The 14,326-nt window shown below is 42.4% G+C and overlaps 1 protein-coding gene across 1 annotated transcript; it reads left to right on the top strand.

Moving 5' to 3' along the window:
* The first annotated feature begins 1,632 nt into the window (after positions 1-1,632).
* atxn1l (ataxin 1 like) lies at positions 1,633-11,923 on the top strand. The gene is made up of 3 exons (XM_088938919.1): positions 1,633-1,739; positions 6,137-7,346; positions 8,553-11,923. The coding sequence occupies exons 2-3, from the start codon at positions 6,270-6,272 to the stop codon at positions 9,987-9,989; spliced, it is 2,514 nt and encodes an 837-aa protein (XP_088795045.1). The 5' UTR covers positions 1,633-1,739; positions 6,137-6,269; the 3' UTR covers positions 9,990-11,923.
* Positions 11,924-14,326: the final 2,403 nt, after the last annotated feature.

Raw genomic sequence — 14,326 nt, 5'->3', positions numbered from 1 at the left:
TAGTCCTTGATCCTCAAACAACATCAGTGCAGAGAGCCACCTGCAAATATAACCTCACAATGAAGGGGGATAATAAGCCTGGTGTTTGTATAGCTTTCACAGACCGTACAGTGTGTGCTGATCATATAATGCCACAGTTTGGAAGAAAAATAAAATAAACAAGAACCATGTTTATAATCTCTACAGATAAAGGCAAAATGTGGAATTTAGTAAGTGGCAGGATAATTACTGTGAGACTAAAGATTGACAACAGACACAAGGACAGAGTGAGAGGGAAAGTGGGAGTGGAACAGCACTATATACAGTGCTGTCCCTCTTGCATAGTATCATGAGGCACCACATTACCTAACTGAACCAGACATACATACAGTATAATATGTCCGTCCACACTTGAGATTCTTCACCTTGCATTCGCCTGGGTGATTGAATATTAAATGAATGCATTCTTAACATCCATCATCATCTAGTTCAGGATCAATCATCGTGCTGTAAATAAGTGGCTGCCACGTGGCAGAATACATTATTTTGATGCAATGAATAGGAAACATTTTTTTTTTCATGTTATAGGAAAATAGGAAATATTTTTTTTTTCGACCAGGGAAGAGGAAAAACATTTAGGTTGCAAGGACTGCTTGTTGATAGGGAAGTCAGCTGGTCCCGTAGCTACCAGATACTCCGAGAACCGTGCACATCTTTCATGTTAATCCCCTTCAGTATGCAGGCAAAGTAAAAAACCCATTCTGTCTCAAAGGAGCTGGCAACCGGCGACTGGCAACTACTGTATTTAGGTCAGGGAAAGCCGGGCTGGTCACTGAGTCTGACATATGAAACCAAGTGGTTCGCATCCGTCTCAAAATAAATCATTTCAGTTACGAGCAGTGGGGGGATGCTTTGAGGACGCCACCGACCTCAAAATTGGAGTTACCCATCCACGATTAGGTCATCGGGTACATTTAAAAATGTGTTGCGGTTACTAACGGAATATATTGTATAGTATATTGTATAGTCGGATCAGAGAGCCTTTGTTCACATGAGGAATTAGTACAGTCCTACTGTTGAAACTTTTTAAAATAGTTTTCACAGAAAGAGAACAGTTATTTTGTGATTACCGTCACCGGCGCTGCAGATACAATTTTACAAAGATTGTACAACGGCTCCCTCTTGCGGTACAAATGTGAAGTGATTGTCTAGCCAAAAGAAAATTCAGTATCACATTTCCTTCCTTTGATGAGTGTCATTATCTCACAGGGCGGTTACAGAATGAAATATTGAATGCCACTGCAACTAAAGAGATCCTGAGGATCTCACAAAATTCTATGCATATGATACACATAGCAGAAAAAAACTGGAAGAATATGCAAACGCAGCAAATTGCTCATTAATTTCCATTACTACCATAATATAGAAATGATATGTGGCAATGTCATGTTACAGGAAAAAAACATTTTACTACGAAAAACCTCTGACTGTTAGACCTCCAATCCGTAGGGGGAACTGGAGAAGATCCTCGTCGAAATCTTAGTCTGGTTTCCCAATGCACTTTGTGTTTTAGCAGTGAGATCATTCAGGAAGCTGGAGTTTCGAGCGTGACGTCATCCCCAAGCGCCGCTGTGGTTTCGCCTGCTGGGTTGCATTGAGATGGGCAGAACTTGTCAACTCTGATTCGACCAGCATTTAAATTTAATTAACTGACAAACAGACAAAAACCAAGAGCTGGATGACCAGAATGAGATGTCGAGGTAAGAGCTGAGCCAAACTCTTTGACTAGAAATCTGTAGAAAATAAGTCAAAGATTGTGAGCGAGAAAGACAAACAGAACTAAAAAACTACCGTGGATTGTTTTGCTCGGCCTTTCTATGTGATCGCCACCGCACTGTTTTAAGAAGTTTATCATGGTACACGTTGTTCGGGCTAAGAAAATAATGTACGTATTAAAAAAATAACAGTTCCTTGACATATCAGTGTGCGGGAAAAATTAACGCTGTCAATTGTAACGGCGAGAACCAAGTCGACATTATTGTTGCGGTTTAGCGACCATGTTAACTAATTTAAAATTGTATTTTTTAATAATGAAAAGTTTATCTGCTTTTATCATTGTTATTAGTAATAGACTAGGTACAGTAACAGTCAAAACAGTTGTAGTGGTGGAACAGATGCATTGTCAAATTGATGAGGGCTTAGTGTGTAAGAGGGATGTCAGTGTGACTCCACTCAGGCTTGTTCATCGGGATTTGCACAAGTCTGTCTTTACCGGTAGTACTAGTGGTAGTAGAATGTGCGGTGAAGAGTCCGCCCTCTTCTTTATGCGTCTCGTTTCTGACCCTCATGCTATTCGTCATCGCCCGAGTCTCTGTCTGGGGAAGAACGATTCACAACATTTTTCTGTTAGTCATCAGAATCGGCAGCGAGCTCTCTGTCTTAGCGGTTTACGTGGGTGTAATCAGATTTCTAGTGAACAGTGAATATCACTTCATTCACTATTGTCAAAATCTCAGTGCAGCAGCGGGAAGATATGACTGGAAATCACTGATGAGCACAAAAAAAAACGTATGGAAAAGCAGCTCATGGCGAGGTGCTTGCTTCTGTGAATGCTCAAGAAATGTGACATAACTGAGTGAGTTTTAAGTAATTTTAGTTGCCAAGTAACTTTTTAAATAGTATTTGTCAGCGCGTCATGTTTGTAATTCTTTTGTGCAGTTAAAGCACAAAAGACTGCAAAAAAGTTTTTTGCACTAAGAATTCCCTTACTGTTTAAAGTCTGCACTTCGTCATTTGTTAAAATCAGGATTTATAGATTATTTTGTTCCAATGGAATTGTAGGAAAGGTAAAATCCATTAATTAATGTAATATAAACATAAAATGTGCTCTCTGTGTCTACTCCTGACAACATTTTTATAGGTTTACTGTTTAATGTATATAATAGTGGGAACACAAATTCAACATTTTGGTTCCGGTTTATCCCATAAGGTGAGAAAGTCACCTGGTGCCATATAATAATTAAAGACAGACACCTCAAGAGCATGCTGGAATGTTTATCCTCGTATATACTGTATATACTGTCACTCCTTCCAGAAACAGTAGAAATAATATGCATTTCACATCACTTAATATTCTAAAGTGATCCTTGAACATTTCCACAGTCAGCAGAAATTAATGTTTTGACCCACATACTGTACCTTGTAAATAGCTTTTTGAATATGGGTCTGTTTTAATGGCTGTGACAAATGGAGGAGAAATGGTACACAGGGACAATTCTGAAGTCTGAAAAGGACCAGTAAGTGAATTTAGAAAAACAATCAAAAAGGTTGAGAACTTGAGGGTTCGTCTTTTCTCTGCGCAATCTTATAGTCTGTCTGTTTGTGCGTACTGGTGTTCCACAAGGATGTATACTTTCCCCATTGCTCTTTCTTGTACACCAATGGCAATACCTCCAGTGACTCTTCCATCAAACTAATTAAGCAGCGGAAGACACCATCCTTGTAGGTCTGTTCACTAATGAATAGACCATGATGTATAAGAGAGGGGTGAATCGGTTGGTATCATAGTGTAGTAACAAGCACACAAAGCTTAATACCTTCCATACAGTGAAAATGCTGGTTGCTTACTGGAAACATTCTCCAAAACCTCACTCCCTAGTAATCAATGATGTGGCTATGAGTGTGGTAGAGTTCTTTAGTTTTTGGGTATAACCATGTCTGATAACCTTAAATGGGACACAGATATCTCCAGTATCACCAAGAAAGCACAGCGGCAAATGTACTTTTTGCCCAAACTGAAAAAATTGGGGTCTCTCAGCCAATTGTACTACAGTTTTACAGAGCCATCATTGAGAGCATTCTGACTGCCTCTGGAACTGTTTGGTTTGGCAATGCGTCTGTCCACTCATGAGGGAAACTGCAGACACACTGTGGCCTTTGGCTGTCAGCTACTCTCTATTGGCGATTCTAGAGCAAGAAAGCAGGCAGGAAAGACTGCTGATGACCCCACCCACCCAGGTTACCCCCCGTTTCAGAAACGTCCTTCAGGAAGACACTGCCAGTCTATTAAAACAAGAAACACCTGGTAACAGATTCTTTCCTGGGGCTGTCTTTCTGGTTAACCAAAATTCCTAGTTGTGTGTGCTTTTAGCTCTGTCTGTTGTCTTGTTTGTGTATGGCATACAGTATGTAGCATGTTTCTGATGCATCAGGAACACCAGAGGAAATTCCTTGTACACTAAATGTACTTGGCGAATAAAAGTGATTCTGATTCAGATGTGTGTTCATGGCCTCAATCACTGCTGCATTGTATCTTACCATTTCTGTATATGTTCTATAATATTTTCTGTTCATTTTTTTAAACAACTGTGAGAATTATTCTTCCAGAATTTAAAACTACATTCAGTTGTTTGCTTAAAAATTGGATTTTATATTTGTGAAAGGGTTTTTAACTCAATAATATTCTAATTAGAACAATTGCTATATATAATAAGCAGTGCATCCAAAATATATGAGTGTATGCATATCATAAAGTGCTAATTTAGCCAAAGTACTTTTAACATCCCAAACTGAAAGAACAAAACTCACCAGGTGACAGTTATTTTGCTAAAATGGTTAACATATTGGATTTTGAGTACACTCTTAAAGAAATTAATAAACCAGCTTTTGTCCACTATGATTATGCAGAAGCATTATTTTATTACTCCACAGGCTTACCTGTTGATGTTGATTTAAAACTAAAAACTTTTTATAAAGCAGAAGTTGCTCCTTATGTCTGCATCATCCTGTCTAATCGTAGCTGTAGCCACTCTCCTCCAGCATCTTTCAGAGGAAACATCTAGGATAATAAGTAGGTATTATTACTTGACAACTTATTGCACACATTTGTCAAAGTCAGAGAGATTTGCAATGAATGAAATCATTATCATTTTCTGACTGTGGAGTCCTGAAAGGTCAATAGTGTGACTAATGTTCTTACCATTACAATCTTAACCAGCCTTCCTGTAGGCCTTAAGAGTAGTATAGACTGTGAAGTGTCTTACAATCCTCTCTTTTTATTTTAATCTTATTTCTGTACTTTGGTGTGATAAGTTCATAGTCCTACTTTATACTGAAGAGGAAAGTAACACAAGAGGCTATTCGGTTCATTGGCTTCTGATTTGCCGATGGATACTTACTACTTCTTAGTTTCCTTCAATCACTGCGTCCCTGTTTCCTGAGGCAGTATCTCAGCTTCCTGCCGAAACTTTAGAATTATTTTTAAATGTGATACGTGAAACATTTGGTGACAATTGGTGACAACATCTGTATTCTACTAAGAGTCAATTTAAAGTTCTGAAGATGTGATTATCTGAAGAAGAATGGATGTAGCATCTTGAGACATCATGAAATATAATTCGTTTTAAAAAGTGGTCCTGACATTTGAGTTATTGTTTTTTTTTACCTTTGCTGAGATTTAGTAGTCTGCTTTAGAGTGCAGCTTGAAAAAAGAATGTCAAATCTTCAAAGTGTGGTTAAGGATTTTAGGTCAGATTAAAGTGACTACAGATCCTTGTCAGGGGCTTGCTGTCCTATATTCAATTGGGCCCTTTTGACCGTTTTGGTATAGCAAAAAATAAATGGTGTTTCTAGGTCTTTTCAGTGCTTTCGTGACTTTCACCATAGGTTTTAGCAAAATTCATATATGTGTAATTCTCCTGATTACTAAAAACTAAACATTTCTGAAACCCTTAGCTCTGATGCAATCATGTAAAATCCATTGAGCACTGTAATCATTCTTTTTGCTGTGGAGCTGTGTTTTATTCATACCTGTGTGATATAAAATGTCAATCGCCACTCTATCACCTTTCTTTTAATAATATAATTGTTTCTGAAGTCCTGCTTACATCTGTAAGGACAAGGAACCATTTCGTGCCACTTCAGGTCATCAGAAATATGATATTGATATTATATTGAGCAAAATGCCTAAAGACTTTTCGTGTCTCTGCATATAAAACGGAGGAACTTATTTGTGATTGATTCTTTTTTTTCCACAGGGATGGGTTTCCAGTTATGATTTTTATCATCACTCTTTGTGGCATTAAAAGGGCCGTATTGTTACGTTGGGACTTGCAGGTGTTTTTGAAAGAATTTTTTCCTCTTCTTGGCCTCTCCGCAGGTGAGGTGAGCTCTGTCAGCAGGAGGATCCCAGAGCTGTACCACGTGGCCCCAGCGGCCCTGCTGACACTCGCCACTCCCCGCCCTCAGCAGTGAGACGGCCCTGACCCACAGCGGCCTCAGCCGGGACAGCCATGAAGCCTGCCCACGAGCGCAACCAGGAGTCCCTGCCCCCGAAGAAACGGGATCTCCCTCTCAGCAGCGGCAGCGGGGCTGGCGGGGGCGTGGGCGGGGGCGTGGGGGGAGGAGTGCTGGGCGTAGGGGGAGGGGGAGGAGGCGGCGGCGGCGGCGGCGGCGGGGGGGAAGAGTCGACCTCCACGCGTAGCTCAGGCTCCACAGGAAGTGACGCCCCAGGAAGCGGAAGCGCAGGGGACTGGATGAGAATCCAGCCGGGGGTGCATTATAGCGTGGAGAACTCGGACAGCATAGGTGTTCCAATAGACCAGTATGGCATGCTGTATAAAGTTGCCCTCCCTTCTGGTACCTACTCACCTACCAGCCTGCACCCTGTGCTGAGTCACCTCTCTCCTGCCTACACTGTCCCCTCCCCACTCCTGCAGCACCCGGGAATCCCCTACCCCCCGCTGGGCTACGCCCAGATCCCGCACTCCTCCCTGCAGTTCGTAAGCCCCCCTTACGCTGTCCCCTATGCAGTCCCACCTGGCTTTGTCCCCAGTCCCTTGATATCGCCCCAGCCGGCCATCCCACAGTCCCACCATGTCTCCCACCTGGTGCCCTACCCCTCCGTCATCCAGGAGGGGGTGGTCTCCCCTCCTCCCCAACCCCAGACGGCCGCCCACGCTTTCACCAAAGTGGCCCCGGCCGCCAGTGTCCCCGTCGTGCTGTCCTCCGAGCAGGCGGCTCAGCAGCTCCAGCACCAGCAGCACCTGGGAGCGGTAGGCGGGCTGCCCGCGGCTGAGGTCAGCCCCAGGGGGGTGCCCGTCTTCTACCATCACCCGGTCAGGGCGCCCCCGGCTCGTGCAGCGGCCTACAGAGACTCCGCCGCCAAGGAGGTGAACGGCGGGGACGAGGAGCAGGGCGGCCAGGAGCTGCTCCAGGAGCCCGTCTATTCCTCCAGGAACATGCGGGTGCTGCACGTGGTGTCCACCTCGGCTTTGGCGGGCAGCCCAGAGCAGAGGCCACCTGTGGGCGCACAGCAGGAGGAGAGGAGCTCGCCTGGCCACCGGAGCACCCCGGACACTGACCTCGAGGTAGGAGCTGCAGGGACACGATCACGTCCTCGCCACTCGCCAGGAAGATCTGTTTTAGTGTGGCTTGAAATTCTTCCAGCAATATGTATGCTATCCACATGCTAATTTCACTATAATTAAATCATTAAATTCAACTATAGTTACACAATTTTGAGAAACATTATTTGTGTAGTTCTGCACTAATGTTGCACTACTCCTTTGTAATGGAAGCATTTCAGTCTGGAACAGGGTGAGTCCTTTAGCTTTCGTTCTGTCGGTCTGATGAATTTCACCCATTGTCAATACCTTCCTTCGTTAAAAATGATTTGTCCATCTCTGCCAGGAGGCTTTATCTTTGATGTGCATGTATTTAACTTATGTAATGGTTAATCTGATGTCTTTACCTCTTTTTTCTTAATTTGAGCTTTTTTGGCTTTTGGTCTCTAGAAATTTGATATAGGAATCAGGTATACAAAATTTCAGATTCTTATTCTTTCCTGGATATTAAAGTACCTGAAAAAGAAAATTCTAAAATGCTTCAAATGTGTTCTCTTAATAAACACTTCGATGCCGTGAATCAGCTTGTGGGAATTTAATTGCGTCGTTACAAAAGTGCTGTTGAGCATGACGGCTGTAGAGCTACAGTAAGGGATCTTGCTAAACATTTTGATTTGACAAAAAGATGTCCTGTTCCCTTGCTCATTGTGGCAGTCTGGGTTACACGTTAAATGACCTCTCTGAAATGACTCACGATTTTGTCACATTCCTGTTGTGTATTGTTAAGCAATCGTTCCTCAAACAGACGTAGTTTGCAAGGTGCAGAGATTGCTGTCCGGTCTGTGGTTAACCCAAAGCTCAGAGGAAACTACATTTTTCCTTTCTTTGCCAGTAGATACTCATTCATATATTGCATGTTTCAACACTATAAAGCTGAATGCAGTTACCCTCTTCTATAATTTAAATCTGTTATGTTCTTAACCAGCCCAAAACATTATTAGTTGATTGAAAATGGCTAGTTAGATATTTCCATTAGGGTCCTTAAATTACAAAGCATGAGGTGTAATTATTGCCAGGCCAGTTACTTTCCTTTTACATTGCTTTGAAGTGCTACATTTCGTGATTATATGTTAATTAAATGTGGCTTACATGAACTGAATGTTTCAGAAGATTACGAATCAGAAGTGTGGAATGTCTGCTCTAGTCCTGATTTCTTTTCCCCATCTTAAGGTGCAGCAGGTGGTGGGGCGTTTGGCATCTCCCAATCAAGGTGTGGCGGGGAGTCGGAAAGAGGTCTCTTTTGGGCCCCTGAACCTGTCTCAGGGGTCGCACCGTGTCAGGGAGGTCCTGCCAGCTGCCCGGGGAGGGGGCAGCACCAGAGAAGAGAATGCTGCGCCAACCAGGACTACTTACAGTGGGCATACAAGTGACGGCAGAGCACAGTCCCGACATCACCAGTATGGGCAGCCAGCACAGCACGCTGTAATCCTGGCCAATGGACAACCTGTACTAGTGCCTCTGGACCACCATCAGCAGATACAGCAGCAGCAGCAGCAGCAGCACCACCCAGGCTTGCCTAATGACAGTGTAATCTCTGCGACTACGGGATCGCCGCTTGCCCCCCCAAAAGCTTCCGAGCCTCCAGCCAGAACGTGCCTCCAGGAGAGAGGGGCTGTGGAGATTTCAACATCGGCCCAACAGCAGCAGCAGGCCATGGCGGTTCAGGGTCCGGCTCCTTCTCTTCCTCCTCTGGCTGCTCCTCCTGCCTCCACACCTGCTCCTGCTCCTCCCCACCCCTCCCACTTCATGAAGGGCGCCATCATCCAGCTGGCCACGGGAGAGCTGAAGCGCGTGGAGGACCTGCAGACCCAAGACTTTGTGCGGAGTGCAGAGGTGAGTGGAGGCCTCAAAATAGACTCTAGCATGGTGGTGGACATCCGTAAGAGCCAGCAGCGGCCGGGCCTGGTGTCTCTACACTTCACGGTTGGGGAGCAGCAGAGCAAGGTGACAATTGATGTCCCTCCGGAGCACCCCTTTTTTGTTTTTGGCCAGGGCTGGTCCTCCTGTAGCCCTGACCGAACAGTGCAGCTCTATGGGCTTCCCTGCCATCGACTGCAAGTGGGGGATGTCTGTGTTTCCTTAACCTTGCAGCAACAACAACAACAACAACAGCAGCAGCAGCAGCAGCAGCAGCAGAAGCAGCAGGCACAGGCCAGGACATCCACCACTGCTAATGCCAGTTCTAACGCTGGTGCTGTATTGCAATCCATGGGGCCCCCTGCACCCCAACACGCGAGGGCCCCCGTTCAGTTACGAGCAGACAGGACTCACCGGGAGCGAGAGGAGGCGGAGGAGCCCATGCAGGTAGGAGCTGTAGGGCTGGGAGAGACGGCATCCCAGTCAGACAGGACGTCGGCAGAGCAGGTCAGGAGCCAGAGCAGCTATTATTTGCACATGGAGAGCCACCCCCGGTCCGGAGGGCTGTCTTCAATGACAAGCGCCGCTCAGAGGCGCTGGTCAGCGCCCGGCTTCCAAAGATATGGGATCAAGAGCGAGGAAGTGGCCAGCTCTTCTTCCCCCTCCTCCTCCTCCAGCTCCTCACGGCCCTCCTTCATCCCCCAGGAGGTCAAGTTGTCCATCGAAGGGCGCTCTAATGCGGGGAAGTAGCAGCAACAGCCAGAGATTGTCACAAGAGTGAGTGAATGGGAGAAAGAGAGTGAGTGAGAGAGAAAAGCCTCAGAATGTTTGAGAATTTGCACACTCAAGAAGATTACAACCCTTTTACTCTAACCCCTTGGTTTCCAATCTTGGTTGCCTAAGGTCACTCTGAGTCCAGGTTAGTCTGGTGCTTTGAATACTTGCGCATGAACAGTTAACACATCTGGTATTTTGAAGATGCACAGTTAGTTAGCAGGGAAGACATAAAGCAGTGGTGTTCATTTGTGGTTACCAGTTCAGTACAGAGCTGTTCAGAACAGCGCTGGACTGTATTGGCTCCTCACCACATGTGAAAAGATGTAGATCTCAACGGTGATTACAGTGGGAGCAGTACAGCTATAAAATACCTACCAAAGTCTATTCAGCTTACATTCCTTCCAATAGGTGGGACCCAATCATTTTGTGAGTAATGAGAATTAACCATTGTTTGACCAAATTCAAATCTGTCAATCCCAGACTGGTGGAAGGATGAGGTTGTCTCAGTCTGAAAGCGGAACACCCAGACTAGTAGTGGTCTATGTACACTGAAGCTTCATTTAGTATAATAACATTTAACATTTATTGAAACATTAAACAGTGTAAGTGAACTAAAGTCCTGTAACTAGTTGCTTTGAATTGGTTTCTTTTTCGTACCAGTTGATTCCATTAACTGTATTTTTTTCTGCTTTGATGATGCAGTCACCAAATTTCTGCACATACAGTACCTCCTGGCAAGACCAAGACGAAACTCCTACAGCTGCTTGCTGTGTCTTATACTTGCTTCCGTTCCTGCTTCATGGTCTTGTTTCAGATGGAGTAGAAATGTATAATGTCTACAATGCAATTGAAGAGACGGCTCCCCTCTAAATAACAGTCCAGGGATCTTGCTGTCTGTCGTCTGTGCCCTTCCCCTCCCACAATTGTCTGAAACTGTTTACGGTGTCACAGCCTCTGCCTTGAGTTACTCTTCTTTATCCCAGGTAGCATTTCATTGATATTTTTTGACACTCTGCACAGAGCCCTGTTGTAACAGAAAGTTTTCTTTGGCGTTTTGATGTTATGAGCCTGGGACATCTGTCCTGAATAAGAACAGAAGCTCCTTTATACCTCAACGTCCCTTAATGGAATATTCCTCTGTCTGGCTACTGACTGTTTTCTGTCTGGTGACTTTCATTAACGGATGCAGGGTCTGCTCATCACCTGGGTTATCTCTTTTAAGAAGCAACAAGAGTGGAGCAAAATTACGCTGCAGGCATTATGATATTCCTGCCATTCTCCATACAAAGTTTTGACGTGTAGCCCTCCAAAGATTGATGTTCCTTTCTCTGACTGCTGTGGTTGGGCTTGGCTGGTTGGAAACCATGGGGGAAAATGGAAAAAAGAACGTCGCTGAAAACTCCTGCACATTTCTGGATGCCCAGTTACTGTTATCAAAGCAATAGTGATATCCTAAAAGTGGGTCAGTTTTCCTGAGCTTTTGATGCTTTTGTTTGTGTTTTTGTATCGGCAGTTGGTGTAAATGGATTGTCATTTCCATAAAAAGCTCAGCAAACATGGCCTATGACCTCTCTGTCGTTCAAAGATCATGCGCAATTATTTTGCCATTTGTTTGGATTATACCCATCTTTTTATTTAGATTTGTATATATTTTTACATTTTGAGGACGTTTAGTTGGACGCAAAATACAAAACCGGTTTCCCTCATGAATATGTGGAAAATCCCTTGGTCTTTGTCATTCTGTATCTCTAAGCATGTTGTTTTAATTATTCATCAGTCCAATTATTCATCCGTCTTCACTTACCAAATGGCATTTGATGAATATCTTGCAAAATCTGTGGCTTTAAATGATCCATTTAAGCAACTTTTAAAAAAGACTGCATTAAGGGATTTGATTCTGAATAAAATAGTGGAAATTCAGATATATGTACTTGTTTTATCACTTACAATCTGAAGTAAATAATGTTCCTTACATTGGGAAGGACAGAATTAAGTTCCTTTCACAGAAACGTAGTGACAATGATCATTTTCCTGAAATTGCCAGGATATCTAGAAATCAAATGGGTTCTGCTTAGGGGAACTTAACATATGCATGTTTATTTAATTTAAAAAAAAATCTTAGAATATTTGTTTAAGAAACTGACTTGCGTGGTTGAAACCGTTTACAGATCTGCGACATAAATGCTGTACTTTCCCTCGTGTGGTGATTTTTGTCAATGATGTATTCAACCCGCCATAAAGAAAAAGTGCAATTAGATAGGGTGTAACCATGAGGATATTTGAGCATTTTTGTATTCCCAAAACAAATGGTCCCCACATTCCCATCAGCTAAAAGTTCTGTCTCGAAGCCTATTCCTGTTTTTTATGTTTGTCTCATTGCTAAATGATATCTGGTTTTTGTCTCTTCCTGATATTATATTATTTCATCATAAAACTGTATTGCCGTAGGTCTTATTCAGCCCCACCATTGAAGCCACTAGACTTCATGAGAGTGTTGTATAACCCCACCACACCCACCACCAAAAATATTTAACTTCAGAAACAGTTTTATTTAGAAATAGTATGTGTACTTCGTTTCTTGAACTGTATTGGCATTGCTTCTGCCTGTAGTACAAGACATTTAAAGGAAAAAAAATAGATCAATGTTCCATCTTTAAAATGTCCTTTTATTTATTCATTTTTGATAGAACTTCTTTCATTCCAAAAGCTGTGTACAATTGTATGTATATAAGATTTGATTGTGTTTTAAGGCTGGGAAGAAGTATGCTTAGACTTAACACTTCATACATTCTGAATAACTTCTAAATTGCTTTATATAGCCATCTGTGCATTTATTTTCTGCCTGGTAACGTATACCCATGTAGTGATTTCTAGTTTCAAAAAAAGAATGAATATTTATTTATAAAAAATCATCATCATACAGTATGTGACTACTTAAGACTAAACCTCCTGGGAACTCCTGTGACCTCCATTATGATGTGTTCTTTATCAAAGCCAGCTCCAAACTAAATTGGACAGCAAGCGTCTCATTCTTGTACAGTGGACAATCTGGGATTTCTCTGTGTATGTGTGGCTGAGAAGCCTGGTCTTTCACACATGAGCACGTATCTCACTTACTGTGGCGGTTATCCTTGACAAGCACATATCTGTTGTGGCGATACAGTTAGTAACTAACCATTTCTTGTTTATATTCTGTCACTTCTTAGCCTGTACTTTGTATGAGAAATCATTTAGGGAGGTTTTGTGTGGCATACCCATGAAATCCATGTAAAATGTGTTCATGAAATTGGTAGCTTTACTGCACCAGAAGGTTTATTTTAAAAGAATCAGAAAATCCCATTACCATATAGAGCATCTTTCCTTAGAATTGTAACCTCAGTGGTTTTCATTAGTAGACAAGATTTTATATTCCAGCAGGGTGGGTGGAAATTAATTAAGGTTACCTCATTTTAAGCTGTCTATGGTAATTTGTAACTAAAATGTATAGTATTTGGAAGGTGTTATTAATCAACTATGTATGATTTTTTTTAAAAGAATGGTATATTCTTGAATTGAGTATGGATTGGAATTGAATAGTAAACAGATTTTAAATGTAAAGAGAGATGTTTCACTTACTGTTTAAATATATATTTTTAATTCCATAATATCATCAAGTATCTGCTAAGCAATACACTTAGTGTCATATCCTGCACTGTACTGAAGAAAAAAATCACTAGCTTAGGTGTAGCTTGTTATATACAGAAGAATACCCAAAGTGTTGTGTACTTCAGGTTTCTATATGTACCTATAGATATGTAAAGAGCTATACTCGAAATTACTTGTTATAGTTTTTGTACAGTGATGTCACTGTTGAGTATCATGATCATTGCATGCCCATATAAGGGGAATTATATTTGAAGAGCATTGATGAGCTCAATCGTGTTTTAAATGCGTTGTTACAGTTGTGTTAAGTGCATCTCTGATATTCTTGCATTTCCCAAATATATTTCTTTAGAATGCCAGTGCTTTTATTCGATATGTTTTACCTCTACAATACCACTTTCTTATTGCTGACATCACAACAAATATAGCACACCAGTCTTCTGTTTTCAGTTTTGAAAGTGATTAGACAGTTTTCAGATGTGCTGTAAGTTCTGTAAATTGTTATGTTGTGTTATGCAGTGCTCTCGTTCACCCGGTCCTCTTAAAGGAGCACTGCAGGAATGGCGAAAGGGACTGTCTTAGGTTATTGCTATTCTCCAACTTGCTTTTGAGGGACTCATGCTTTTTTACGTAGGCAAGTGTATGAAAAAAACAATTTCGTTCTTTCT

The sequence above is a fragment of the Atractosteus spatula genome, chromosome 21, assembly GCF_055471065.1.
Source record: "Atractosteus spatula isolate fAtrSpa1 chromosome 21, fAtrSpa1.hap1, whole genome shotgun sequence".
Classification (NCBI taxonomy): Eukaryota; Metazoa; Chordata; class Actinopteri; order Semionotiformes; family Lepisosteidae; genus Atractosteus; species Atractosteus spatula.
This window is presented reverse-complemented; position numbering and strand designations above follow the sequence as displayed.